The sequence below is a fragment of the Melopsittacus undulatus genome, chromosome 4 (assembly GCF_012275295.1).
Source record: "Melopsittacus undulatus isolate bMelUnd1 chromosome 4, bMelUnd1.mat.Z, whole genome shotgun sequence".
Lineage (NCBI taxonomy): Eukaryota > Metazoa > Chordata > Aves > Psittaciformes > Psittaculidae > Melopsittacus > Melopsittacus undulatus.
Window position 1 is genome coordinate 76,387,048 of NC_047530.1, and position 14,844 is coordinate 76,401,891.

The 14,844-nt window shown below is 36.1% G+C and overlaps 1 protein-coding gene across 1 annotated transcript in view; it reads right to left on the reverse strand.

Annotated features, from left to right (window-relative positions):
• The window catches only part of ARHGAP15 (Rho GTPase activating protein 15), a 330,968-nt gene that overhangs the window by 153,996 nt on the left and 162,128 nt on the right, over positions 1-14,844 (reverse strand). The window contains exons 7-8 of the mRNA XM_005153752.3: positions 9,466-9,564; positions 7,472-7,598 (exon numbers count right to left, since the gene is read on the reverse strand). Coding sequence (XP_005153809.1) covers positions 7,472-7,598; positions 9,466-9,564 — 226 coding nt within the window. The remainder of the gene's footprint in view (positions 1-7,471; positions 7,599-9,465; positions 9,565-14,844) is intronic.

Consider the following 14,844-nt stretch of genomic DNA (forward strand, 5'->3'; position numbering starts at 1 on the left):
GATATGTTGGATATTTGGGCTTAAAAGTGGTAAAAGTCAGAGTAAATATACTCATCATGGGAGTCAACCTCACCTTTAGTATGTGGGAAGGGGCATAACTGCTTAACTCCAATAAGACCCCAAATGCTTGATTTCTTTGTAATTGCTTTTTCTGATGCAAGGGTATGTTTGAAACAACAACTGCATATTTTCCCCAAAAGTAGTTTTCTTAAACACTTTGTCAGTATGTGTAGTTCAGTGGGAAAAAACTTAAAGTAATCATGACTATCCAGTCTCTACTTCACTCCATATCAAGTTTATCTACAATGTGCATGTAGGAGTTTATTTTGTTAAGAAAAATATATGGCATCTCACTTCTTTGGAACAAAGAAAAAATATGGATTCATAACTTAAGTCCTTTGAACTTAAGTCCTTCAACAATGTTTTGGACAAACCTAAGGAGATTTTCTGTTATAACACTCCCATGAGTCATATGTATGATCATCTTTACTAAAGCTCCTTTCAATCCCAGTTGCATAACTATGCATTTTATTTCACTAATCTTGAAACAACAGGAATAAAGTTTACCCAGGTCTTTTATACCTCAGAGAACAAAACAAATATTGCAAATCTTTTGAGAGAAAGGATATACAAAAGGGCTTAAGGTGAATGTTTCAAAGCAAATACTCTTTAAACGATGTGCAAATTATTTCAGCACTTGAACATGATTTATGAAAAGGGATTAGTCCACTGAAACAAGAACCCAGTTTAAACTGTTGCGTTTCAAAGTCAAAGATGAGAAACATTTGCTGGAAAAGGCAGAAGAAACCAGATAGTAATCTATAGTGGTGATTTCTGATTGATTTTCTTTAACTAATTCAGTCTTACATTAGCTATCACTGTCATTCATACTTAACTGTGGTGGACAGTGTAATATACCTTCTTTTATGATATAATTCTCCATAAAAATGAAGAATGCAGTAGTGATAATTGAGTAATAATGAGGTAATTAATAACTCAGTGACTATCTCCCTATTTACTAGTATGCCCCATAAATGAGCATAAGGAATGTGAAACAATTAAAGATTATCTAAGCTCAAACAGATAACTTTTCCAGAGAGCTGTATGTCAGAAAGCAGACCAATGAGTCACAGGTCACATCTATAAAAATACATTATATTATATTGTAATATTCCCACATACTCTTCATGTAATGGGTAAAAGCTACTCTTAAGTACTATAAAAATGATCACTTTTATGTAATTGTAAAGATTAATAAGTGAGTTAACTTCTCATGGTTGTATAATGATTCTTCTGTTCTAGTAGGTAAAGGAAAATTTAATGATCTTGCTCAGATATGATTAATATCTAACTTTTTCCTGACTAAAATTCTGGACTTGGTTCAATAAAAATGAATTAAGTGAACATGCACTGATTTCCCTGCCAAATGTTTATATGGAAGTTGGTTATGCCCAATTTAAAAATATGTTTTTTCAACGCAAATAGTAAACTCTGGAAGGACTTTGGAAAGTGAAGTAGAAATAAAACAAAGAATTAAGGAAACATTATATTATAATTGATGGAAACAGGATACTCAAATTCAGGAAAAATTACTTTTTTTTTTTTTTTTGAGAGCTAGTCACAGCCAGTTGGAATTTTGGGTGCAACATAATCTCCTATTATCAGTGGAAGTGAGACAATTTGTGAATGTGGCATGTTTTGTTCCCAAAATGCCAATATTATTGCTTCTTTGTTGCTAAATTGATATTTTCCTAATCTTGAAGAAAACAACCTACCTAGAGTAAATGTTCCAGAGAAATATAAAAGTAAAACTATATAAAAGAGTGAGTTTAGTCCTATAATCTAAATGAATGCTTCCACCCTCCATAAGCAGTGTGTTGCATTTTCTTTTTGTGAGCTCTTTTTGGTGTCTGAAGCTGACTGTGTTCCTGTTGATGCAATATAAATAAATGCCGCAAACACACAAGCTGCAGTGACAAAATTAACATTGCAGTAGAAAAATGCATATTTGCATAGAGTTTTCATTTTGCTTTATGTTTTAATTGTTAACACTGGTAATGCTACACTAAAATACATTACTGCTTTATATTTCTTGGTTTTATTAAAAATAATAAAACTGACCTATACATAATGTTAACATTGTAATGTAATAATACTGGCTTTGAACTTCACATCTACAGTAAAATGTGTGGGCTGGGAAAGGGAAAGAATTCAGACTTTATCAGAGATAACAGAGAAATGGAGTGCTTTCCCACTTCTACTGCTCTAATTAGCCGCATATCAATAAAGTAACCCTACATGGGTGAAGGACTCTGTTAGCTGCCTCAGAATATGGCCCTCAAAAAGTTTGTCTGAGCCAGTAAATGCTCTCACCACATCCCAAGATATGGTCTCCCAAACTTCCAGCCTTTTTACATGTTAGGAAGAAATAGAGAGAAATCATACAGGCTCTTCTCTCTGCACTGCCTGTAATTAGGTGTCCTTTTTCTAGGATCTCTAAGTGATGCTTTCAACAAAATAAGTTCCAGCTTTTTTTCTTCGTGCTATTTAAGCAGATGAAGCTGCACAGATACATGTGTTAGTGCCCTGGTAACCATCCCTTCCCTCTGCAGATAAACAATAGCATCAGCGTTTGCCACAAAAAAAAACACAGTCGTGTGTGGGGACAGACTTTAAACCCTCAAGCAAGCCCTCAGCAGAAGCATGATCCAAGGAAGGGGCAAGAACCACATGAAGCCAAAAAGAGTTAAAGCTCCACTGAATTCTCCATTTCTTCCATCATGTCCACTGAGAGAACAAATTGGGTTTCTACTGCTGTTCCAGCACTAGTGCATTGTACAGTCTTAATTATCTAACAAAATGCATTCAGAGATGATTTGGGATGTTTTAGTAATTACTTAGGAATACTTATATGCCATGCTTCTTCTAGGTTCAAAATTCAGCCTTCTGGGATAAGGAATAGTGAGTGAAATGATAAAGGCAACTTTGGGTAATTTTAAAGTACAAAGACAGTCCTTGACTAAATACTAGAGATGGGATGTTTGACTTAAACTGTACCTTTTAAGAAGCCAAAGCAAATTTCAGAGCCCAGATAACTTGCTGCAAACACCTCTGAAGGCAACTCAAAATTATGATCCAGAGGTTATTTTTTTCCTGATTAAAATGATGCGAGGAGGCATATTCCCAGACAGTTCGCTACAGCCATTTCAGGGGAAGAGTGTGAGGGCTGTGGCATCCCAGAGCAACACATCACCTTTTGGGACTAAAAAAATCATCATTGCCTGTTGAAAGTGCAAGAAGAATTTAGGTGAGAAAAATGTCATTATTTGAGTTGGCTGGTGGTGAGGATGCCAGGGCTAAGATCCTGATCCTAGTGAAGAGTGGAAAGGAATCCTAAGCCTGGTGTTTAATATGCATGACATGTCTGCTTTGCTGTCAACTTTTCCTTCCACCCCTGCTTTTGTCTGTTTTTTCCACCTGTTGCAACTTGTCCTTATTCAGGCTGAGAGCTGGAATTGTCTTACTTTGTTGTCGCGTTGTGTCTAGCACAATGGTGCCTGGATGTCCGACTGCTCTTATCAAGACATGAAAGTAATCATGAATTGCAATAATACTGCACAGCCCATCAAGACTTCCCTTTTCACACACACACACATATATATATTTATTCTTTTTCAATCTTGATGTTGTAGTTGTGGCACCTCAAGCCAGAATTCAAATATGGGAGAGATTTTCCAGGATCTGTCACAGGATTTCATGATTAACCACTGGGTTTTAAGTAAAATGTTCTTGAAGATAAGAAAAATATGCAAGTAGAAACAATAAAAATAATGCAATTCAATCTTATCAATGCAGGCAGTTCCAGCTTTTATGTGGCAAACAAGGAGATCAAATTGCATTTATCTAATATCACAGATTTTTTAAATGTCTAAAATATTTCATTATTTTGCTTTGGCAACCTAAAGCTGAGGAACAGATTACTGTTCCCACTACATAAGGAAATAACTGACAACAATTAGTATTTATTCTTGTTGCTTTTGTAATAAAAATAGAATTCCATCACTTTCAAGGAAACCTAAAATATTAATAAGAATGTGATAAACTGAGTAAATGTGACGCCATAAGGAAATGATGGAGAACAAGTTGGAAATATAGTGCTTTGGGAATGGATTGCATTATCAAGCTTGTGATTGTGCATTTTGACAAGAGCAGCCCTCAGATTGATACAGTAGCCAAAGGGCACTCTTCCTACTGTGAAGCCGTTTATTTCTATCCAGAAAAGGGGGAGTACAAGGGGAATTGATCCCGTCTGACAATCGATAGTGACTCCAGCCCCAGCTCTTCCACAAGAGGTCACTCCTGAGTGACAGAATTCCCAGATGATGGCCAAAATGCAAACTATAAAGCAACCATGAACAGAAAAAGAAATGCTGAGCTTAGTGGAGAGTGTGGAGTTGGTTTGCTTGCCTGTAATTTGCTTGACTATTCTGACAGATCCTGCTGTCCATGGCCATAGTAAGATCTCTTGGGTTTTCGAAAGCTGAATGATTTCTGGGAACTGTGCAATGCACAGATCCTTTCCCTACCTTCCATGCACCTTGAGAGTATCTCTACTTTCAGTCTAACCCTGGTGTTTGATTTCATGCAGTAAAAAATTAACTTGGCAGACCACCTACCAGAAGACCCAATTATAATTTATATTAATTAGGAGGGGTTTTGGCAATGTTAGAAGAAAAAGCCAAAAAATTCTACAGTCTGAATGACAACTAAATTACTTAGAATTCTGAAGTCTGCCATTAATTTAAAAAATTATCAATTTAGAACAACAGTTATTTGTATAACGAGCAGTGCCACAAGACAGTTTCCTTGTACAAAATGTGTATATATTCTAATGTGGGGGATTCCTAAGGTGAAAAACATATTCTTTCTGACCCAGCATTAGCTGCATAAATTAAGTCAGTGAAATAGTTGGCATAATAAAAAAAAAAAAAAGAAAGAGTAATCTCTTTCCATGTATTTGAGAGCAGGATAAGGTTTTTATTTATTTTGGTAATGTTCCCCAAGGCTATCCTTGGTTTCCTCTTCAGTCAAGAAAACTTGAATTAGAACATGAGCTGCAACCAGACTGGATGAGAAGCCACTGAAAAGCTTCATGACCAAGACCATAAGCACTCTGTGAACTCTGGAAATTAGCCTGGCAGTTTAAGCCCAATTTTCAATGAAATCAGTGTCTACAGCTCAAAAAACCATAATAGAGAGTTATCATTTGTCTTTGTAGTGTAAGCAGAAGCAATTAGGATTAAACATAAAACCCAAATTCCTGCTACTAAGTCTCTACGGGCAGTCTCCCCAATTTTGAATTAAAGAGCAAATTACTGGAATACTTAGGTTAGAATATACCTGTCCTTCATATATTTATGCCACTAAAAAACCCCAGTTACACAACAATATCAATTCTAAAACTGGACATTTTTCGCAGCCCTTAAAATGTAGAAAATTTAAATACAAATGAGTCTGAATATGCCACTAAATATTGTTGGGGGGGTTGGCCTGCTAACACATCACTTGCTTGTCTTCTCTGTTAAACTGGGGGAGTTTTGCGCCATCTTTAAAAAATCTCCTTTGTTTGGATTTGGCAGTGGCAGTAGTCAATAATACAAGAGCACTATAAAATTATAAAATTGTTAAACTTTGTAAGAACTTCATAAACACACTTGCAGATATTTCACATATCTTCTCTGTGCTCTGCAGTCAAACTGGACAATGAAACGACCACCTGTTAACTGCTAACAATGTGTCATTACCAGTTCTCATGCCTTTTTAAAGCAATTTTGGCTCTAGCTGCCAATAATTCTGGCTACGATACTTGTGTGAACATTAAGGGCACAGAAAGCCAAAGGCAGAAAACTGACAATACAGTTTGTGCTTAGACTACTAATAAGTAAGTGAATAATATGATTTTTCTAATTCCACATAATTGCTTGATCTCAAGGGGCCAAAAAAGAAGTTCTGAATACATATTTTAGAAGCAATCCAATATACAGTATTTAAATGCAAGCTTCAATTCAGTGAGATTTCACAGCAGATATTTTCACATTTTTTAAGAGTTTAAATAGCCTTTAACAAAACAGAGGTTATTCAGGATTCTCTAAGGTTTGAAAAGAAATGTAGGCCAAGTCTCTTCCCCTGTTTATATCCACTTTTTTGTTTTGTCTGACAAATTATTATTTAAAGATAGATATGTGAGAAGTATAAATAAATAAATAAAAATTCCCCAAGTGTGGAGAGAGTTTATGGGTGTTTTGCTATTAGCTACAATAAGAGCAGAGTCGGACCCTCAAAACTTACCATGTTCTCAGTCTTATTTTTCTTCCTCTGAGAAATGCCATGTAACACACAGTACAAAGATATTGGGACAATTTTTCACAAGCTACATTCAGGCTATTTTATATTTTATAACAGAAGGAAAAAGCTTTTAAAAACCCCGATCTCCAAGATAATAAGAAAACAGTGACTATAAAAATCTTTGGTCTGCAAAAAGAGACTATTTAATGAATATCTGTATTTGTGTGTACAAGCACATGCATGTGTGTGCATATGTTTATGATTGTATGGATAATTCTAATTAAAAATAACGATGTTGTGTCTTTAATGTAATATCAAAGGCTTTGATCTTGCACTGAAGCACATGCAGGCAAATTCTTACACAGCACTTTGGTACCTACAGGTATCTCATACTAGCATGCGAGTCTAAAGCTATTCACATAGCAGAATGTGAAACTCCTGCTAAAAAAAGAAAAAAAAAAGATTCAAATGAGAGGACAAAATCAAAAGAATGCTGAATGAGTGATTCCAGGTGATCGCTAGCCTCTGCATCTACTGCCCACAATATCATGAGCATCTCAGCACACACTGGAAAAGGAAAGTCTCAGTGGAGTGAAGCACTTCCCTGCTGGTTTTAGATCACTTTCTTTTCTAATCACACTGATAAAAATAAACCTTGATCCCTGGAATTTACCTTCTATAAAATTATAGGTATATCACTGATTGTCAGTTATAGATGATATGACAGGTCTTTCAACAATTCCATGTATAAATATACAACAGGCAAAATTACTCTGGCAATTTGAGGCATTTTACTAAAATGGAAACAAAGCAACTGCCACAGACCATTAACATAGGATTCATATTGCTAATTTTTAAAAATAAATGGTTTAAATCAATGTTTTTGCTCCTAAACAAATTTATTTTGCTTATGAGAGAATGTCAGCCTTTAAAAGTGTGGAGCTAGTAGCTATCTTTACTTAAATGCGAGTTATGTATATCAGCACAGAACACATTGAGCTTTAAAATTCTCAGTGATCTTCCTTACATTCTTTATGTAATAAAAATTATCTCACCCTGTAATGGCATAGTTATTTTAAAAGGAAAGAAAAAACAAGAAAACAATCAGAAAAGAGAAAAGCCTTACTTAGAGATTTTCTGTGTTCAGGCTTTGGTTCTTTGGATTCAGTGTCTAAGCTATTCAGTAATTCGATGCTGGAGGATCTTCTGAGTTTGAACTCCAAATTTCTCGATGTACAACTCCGTTCTTTTGGCTGGGAAAAGAGTATATGTGTATATGTGTGTGTGTGATTTTAATAAAATTATTATTTGTAAGACTGATGCAAGAAATTACAGAATGCCAGTACAGAATCAGAAACTAACAGACACACACACAGCAAGTGATGCAGGGAGTATATAATTTAAGGAAAGTGTAATGAAATATTTGTCATATGGCAGGGCTTTTATGGCTCTGACAGAATGGTCTTAATTTCTGAGATAAATTCCCATTTAAGTGAGGAAAACAAAAGGCCTAATTCTTTAGGCTTTAGAGACTAAAATTATTTCCACATTGCAGGCTACTTCCAAATGCTTACAAAGAGAAAGGTTGTTTAAATTGCCTTTCTGGTTTAGATAGTTAATAGTAAATGTTCTTGCAAACCCAACTGTTCCAAACATCTTTACAAATTCAGGGTTAAATTCTGCTGGTCTAAGCTTAGGAAAGAGGGGGCACTTCTCTCACTCTAATTCACTGGCTTACAAAGTGACAATTAGAGATTATTAAGGGAGAAAAGAAGAAAAAATAAAAGAAAAAAGGAGATGATATTTGGCTAATATCACATCTTTTCCTACAGTGCTTTGGTCAGGTGAGATTTAGCTGTCCTAACACCTGGGAAGCTGCAAGGCTTTAAACAATCATTCAGAGTTTTAAAACTGAAATAAATTACATGTAGGAAATGGTCACCGAGTACTTCATGGTGGCATACTGTCCTGCACGCACAGGAAGGGCCAACCTTCACTAGAGCAAGCCTTGCTTTCTGGTACCTTAACCATTTACAAGCTGTGCCCCACCAGCCACACATTCTGTGGTTCACTGCACACTCAGAGCTGCTGATGCGACTGTATTACTTTAATTTCAGTGAAAAAATTAAGTCTATTAGATGTTTAGTGGAAAAATGGGGGGGGGGGGGGGGGGGGGGAGAGAGTATTGTAAGTCTCCATGGAAAACTCCACCCCAAAATCTTTGGTAGGATATCAATATCCTCACACACCCAATGAAATGCACAATATGAAGACATACATCATCAGATCAAACTTTCCTTGGCTGATTATAGCCTCAGGGTAATATAATGTTTGTAGCTCTTTAAGGAAACAGTAGCTGTGTTCAGATTAACCCTTTCAAAGAGGCTGCCTCTGCCTGCTCTACCAATTTCATTGCAGCAAAACCTCTGGAAAGAAATGCAAGAAATGGGGATATTTTTCTCTCACTAGATTCTGCAATGAACAAGGAAAGTCAGTGCCCGCTGAAAACACATGTTCTTGAATCAGGCAGGGATAGGAGGAAGGCATTTGGAATTTGTACTGAGAGTGGCAAAAAAGAAAGAAAAAGCTACAGCTGAATCTGGTTTAGCAATTAAAAACTGTTTTAATAAAATGCAGCCCTGCTTACTTCTAGTAGAAAACCCCCAGCCTTCCTGGGAGAATAACAGCAATCAGTTACAAAAGAATATTATTCGCTAGTGTTATTCTTCTGAATAAGTAATACAAAAATTCATAAAAGGCTCAAATGTATTAATAGTTCTATTGAAGATTATATACTGTAGGCTACATAAACAGAAAATGCAGAAATTCATTAGTTAAGTGCTTGTGTGCTTTTACAACCCTCAGCAAACCAATGTCCTTGTTATTTCAAAAATAAATGCAGCATTCCATTTCAAGGCAAGAATCAAGTGACATTTTTGTTCAACAACCTTGTTTATCTGACATTTTTTAGTAGATTTGCATACATATTTTTATATCTTTCAGAAAAAGGAATGTCTAGCTAGCTGCTGACTGCCTAAAACCTGTAGAGATGCCTAAGCAAATGAAGTTGAAATTGCTACATCTTAATTAATAAAGGTAACAGCCAAAACAAATACATACCAATCTGTCAATTGCATTTTTGATAGCGTGGAACCAATCCAGTATGAGAAAGTCGATATCTGACTGGAGGAGAAACTCATTTCCTGACACTGTCGTGATCTGGAGAGGGCATGGGACACATAGGTAAGAAAAACACATACTGGACAGAATATTTTCTTCTATTTTCCCTCCTACGCACCCAAATCTTTTTCTTTTGTACCCAGAATTATCTGCTAGAGTGCTGAGCTACTGAGGAGTTTTGAACCTCTGTCTGAAAACTGTTTTGAGTATGTCACAACAAATGAGATATTGTCTCAGCAATGCAACCCCCAAACACAAATAGTGCAAAAGTAACAGTAATGTGACAAAAGTTAGAAAAAGCCAGGAAACTCAGTGCTACAAGGCACAGCCCAAATGTAAGTCAAAGCACCCTGAAAAGAATGCAATATGAGATTTAATTCCTGTTACTTTCAGTTTCCATTTCCATTTTGGCAATATTATTTTTATATCTTGTACCTGCATTTACATTTTTAGATCTGGTACCTCAAATTTACACATTTATTATATACCTGTAATTCCAGAGTCCACTTTTAGTAAAATTAATGATGTCACTCTTTTTTACATTAAATAATAATAAAATAATAATAATAAAATACCTTCAAAGATGGCTGTACCAGAGTAATTAGAAGCCCATTTATCATGAAAATAATTCCCCAGTTTGCCTGAATGGGAGTCGATTTGCATTTTTGACCCACACACTGGGAATATTTATCAAAAGCATATTCAATCCCATGACAATGCTGTTTCACTGCCTAACAATATTTTGTGGAAATATACATGCACATATTCTGTTGATCTGAACTTCTGCAAACCATGTTGATAGTAATATTACATCATATATATATATATATATATATATATATATATATATATATTACACACATATATACACCAGAGCAGATCTCCAGGTATTTTACACAGCAGGTCAAAACAACCATTTTACAGATGTCAAAACTGAGGCACAAAACTATGAAGTGTTTTGCCCCAGGACTGTTCAGCTGGTGCTTGAAACATAATTCAGGGTACAGCAGTTCTGTGTGTTTGCAGATGAGTGAATGAAGGGTTACATTTTGCAAGGGGCAGGAGCTTGTCCTGCCCACTGTCCAAACCAGCTCAGCTCCTGCCAGCTCTGAAACAAGTTTTTTCTTATTTTCTGTTGTTAAGAATTGCCTGTGCATAACTCAATAGCATCTGCATGTGGGATTGCATATTGAATTTTTGTGTTTTGACGACGCAGGTTTAATCTGCTTACTGGGACATGGTATTATTCAGGACCAAAAACTTTTCAGGTATATTTTGGAGAATGGCTGAACACAGTGAGCAACAGATATTATTTTCTGACCAAAGTGAGAGGAAAAGCAGAGCAAAGCCTTTGAGACCTAGCACAGCCTATTTATGTAAATCCATTAACCTGAAGTGCTACTGCTCACTACATCTGCCCTATGTCAAGAGTTTTTACCATAGCATAAAAGAAAAAACAGCTCCTCACTAGCCTGGGTACTCCACACTTCTTTCTTAAAACTGAAGTACTACCAGGAATAAAATTAAAAAAAAAGCCACACAAAAGAACTTAATGTTTTCTTAATTGTTCTATAACATTCCCTTTATTGAGGAAGTGCCTGTAAGGAAGGTTTCTAAAGTCATCAGCATTAAAGAAAATCCCATCAGCGCAGCTCTAGCAGAGACATCCTGTGAGAGTGCTGCAGAGAATGTGGGAATGGTCCCCCGTGCTGGCTCAGAGGCTGCCTGGCTGCAGATGATCATCCCGTCCCATCCATACCCGTTCAGATCAGACCTCCAGCCACCCAATTGTTCCCCATATGCACGGGAGAGTTATTTATTGGGGAAATTTTAATTCCCTTATTAGTCCACAATCATATGTTAATCCCTATTCACACACACTGTTCCCTTTATGAAAAGAAAAAAATTAGTCAAAATTCAACTGAAGGTGAGCAGTTGAAAGAACTGACCTCTAGTTTTCACAGCTCACATGGCAAAGTTTGGGTTCAAAATGTATTATACTATATCACAATTTATTAATGTATACAGGCAGATATGAATTAGACTAAACACAGGCAACATTTCAATCTAATGCCTCTCTCCCAGTATAAACAAATCATTATTAAAATTATAAAATAGAATAACATTTTCAAAGTAAAAGCAGCATATATAATTAGATTTACTGTATTTTGAAGGCTTAAAAAGGACACAATATAGTTCAGTCTTCCGTTCAGTAAATTCAGGCTTTATTAAAAAAACAAGTATTCAGCACTGCATAAACGTTTGTAGTGTATGATATGCAAAAGAGATACTCCATTACTAACAAGACCAAAGCAAAATACATGTTGAAAATTTCTTTGTCTGAATGTGTTATTTTGATAATCATATATTATCAGTGTTTTATGAGCAAATCTGTAAAAACAGATCATAGAATGGAGGGAAGAGAATTAATTTAAAATATAGTTTCTGTAAGATATAGTTCAAGTCCTTTTTCTTTCTTTCCTCAGACTAATCTTCAGTGTTACTAGACAGTTTCAAGAAGACTGCTACTGCTCTCTACAGTTTAAATGCATCCACTCCTTAATTACAGTCAGTAATTGACTTTGTTCTGCTCCATTCCAGTCATTCACAGGAAAGCAGTTCCAAAGGCTTTGGCTGCTAAATCCCATTTAATGTGCAGGTTTCCTATCCCACTTTTATATATTACCTCCTTAGGATTTCTGATAAATGGTTCTTGGAATGGATTGCTAAACCATATTTGCACTTTGAACAATCGAATTTTCAACACCCTTGGGAAAAGACATCAGTAAAGAATGCTAGCTTTGACTAAACCTTGTGATTGAACAATTTATGATTACAGCCTTAAATGATGTATAACTAACAACAAGCGTAAATTGTTCAATATTAAGGCATGCTAACATACCATCCCTGTATCAGGAACTGCTGAAATAAAGAGGGACTGGAGAAACAAATGGAAGACAAATCAGGGGGGAAAAAAATAAGAAAAGAAGATTATGTGTTCTAGATAGAGCTGCCAGCCTCCACTGTGCCATGTACTTCACTTATTTACTGAATTCCCTCTCTTTGTCATAATTTTTGCAAAGGCTACATTCTGGAATTGGTATTACCTTACCAAGCACGATTATGGTGGTTTTATTGGCAATAAATACCCTCAAAGAATGACAACTGACAATAACTCTCTTATTTGCAAAGGGTGTGGCCTTCAGGTTGCTTACAGAAGAGCCAGGATGCCTGGTTTCTCTTCTTCTTGTTACAGCACTTTGGAAAAATCACTTCAAAGGCTGAATCCATTCACATGCTAGTTTTACAAAGAACAGTAGTACAGTCCTGCTGTTAAACATTGATCCTCTGAAAATATTGGCTCACTGCAGGTAAATGTGTGTTAAATTCAATACACTGCTGGGCTGCCAACAAAGTGTGGGAAGGGGGGCAGGTGTGAAACACTTTTATGATATTCTGCTTGTGGGTTATTAAGGATTTCTCTTGTCACCTTATAAAGCTGCAAATGGGGAGTTGAGCTTCTTTTGCATGTTACCATAATGACATACCAAGGTTGTGTTCAACAAAATCCTATGTTATTAAACAAAAATATGCCTATATAACTCCAGGAAATACAAGACACTGTATCTAATTAATACCACTGCCATTTTATAATACATGAATATAACTTGGATTCTATCCAGGATCAGCAGTTCTTAAAAATCCTACAAATCATATATTTTTCTAGTGCTAGGTTGTGCTCCGTGCCATGCTACTGTGCCATACATGCCTGTGTACATCCAGAAATTCCAAACCTTTACACATCATCTGGATCACTTCTGTCTCAGAGATTTTTCCCTTTCACAGTATATCTACACCTACAGAAAGCATGAGATGAAAGCTAGAAAAGTGCCATGGGATAAGCCCAGCATCTTTTGCCCATTGTCTTCCCGCAAACTCTGGTCTAGGGATTACTGCACTGCTGTGAAAAGAAAGTCCTTCATGGCATCCCTCTTGTTCTTTACCAATATACATTTGTATAGATACTTTATTTTTTTTACATTTAATTCCAGTGCAGATCAAGGATAGAGGCAATTTTAAGAATGCTACTGATAGGCACTCACTCTATGGAGATATGGAAAAGAGCAATAAATTCACACAGAAAATGAAAATACAGAACTGTGTTATTGATTCACTCCAAAGTATACTCATGCATCTCTGGTGGCTATAACTGTTATTTGCAGTGATGAACTACTTTCAGACAATGCCAAGAACAAACCTTCATACAGGAAGTAAAGAATCCTACGTGGAAGAAGAAATGCAGCAAAAAAGCCTTCACAGTCTGTACCCTGCAACAAGCTAAAGGAAACAGAATGAAGAGCTCAGGAAGTGTATGGCTCACATGTAGTTCATGTATGGCCACCAAGAAACCACTACACAGTTCTTATTTTAGTCAAATACTGTCAAAAGATAATGTTCAACTCCCTCTGAATGTGGGACATGAGGAAAAAAATGAAGGACTATAGGGGTGAAGCTTCATATAATCTCTGACAGTGATTCTGTGTTGGATTATTGACATTTCTGGACCGTGGAAACCCCACCTGATGCTAATCCGATGCAGAATCCCGTGTAGAAAATCTAAATTTTGATGTCACCTGGGGCTCCCACAGCTTGTGGTGAACACTAAGTGATTTAAACTTGGATTGACAGATACCTGTGCGTGCAGAAATTCAGTAAAATGTGTTCCTCTAGTTTCACTGTGCATTGGGATTGCTGCCCTTGATATATGTGTAGGAAAAAAGAAAATGTGAGTATCTGAAGCATTTCTAGCTGAAAAGCTAACACTCTTCCCTCTTTGCACTGCTCCCTTTATCTCACCTTGCTTGCTTAAAATTTTCATTTTATTTTTGATCGTGGTATTCATCCTGTTTCCCCATAGTAAAGAGGAATCTAGGCTTTCCCTTCTATTTTCCTGAGATATTTTTGCAGGATGGGATCAAACCACTCAGCACATTTAACACAGGACAAACCAGTCTCTATCCACATGGTGGCCAACTAGGATGGGACAGAAAAGTGGGAAATGAGTTAAAAATAAAGTCGGAAAATAAAGAAAGAAGAGTGTGAATATTCTCTCTCTTTTTAAATATTCTTGAAAAAAAAAAGAAAAAGCTATCATTAGAATATAATATATAGCTTGAGAATAAACACATAAAACAGACACTCATGTGTCCACACCACAGTAGAAGTAGAATTAATTGAAGTTGGGAGACACTATGCTCCTTAGTGGTTTAATTAACTGGATTTGAATTAAACAGGAACACGGATATGTACATTTTCAAA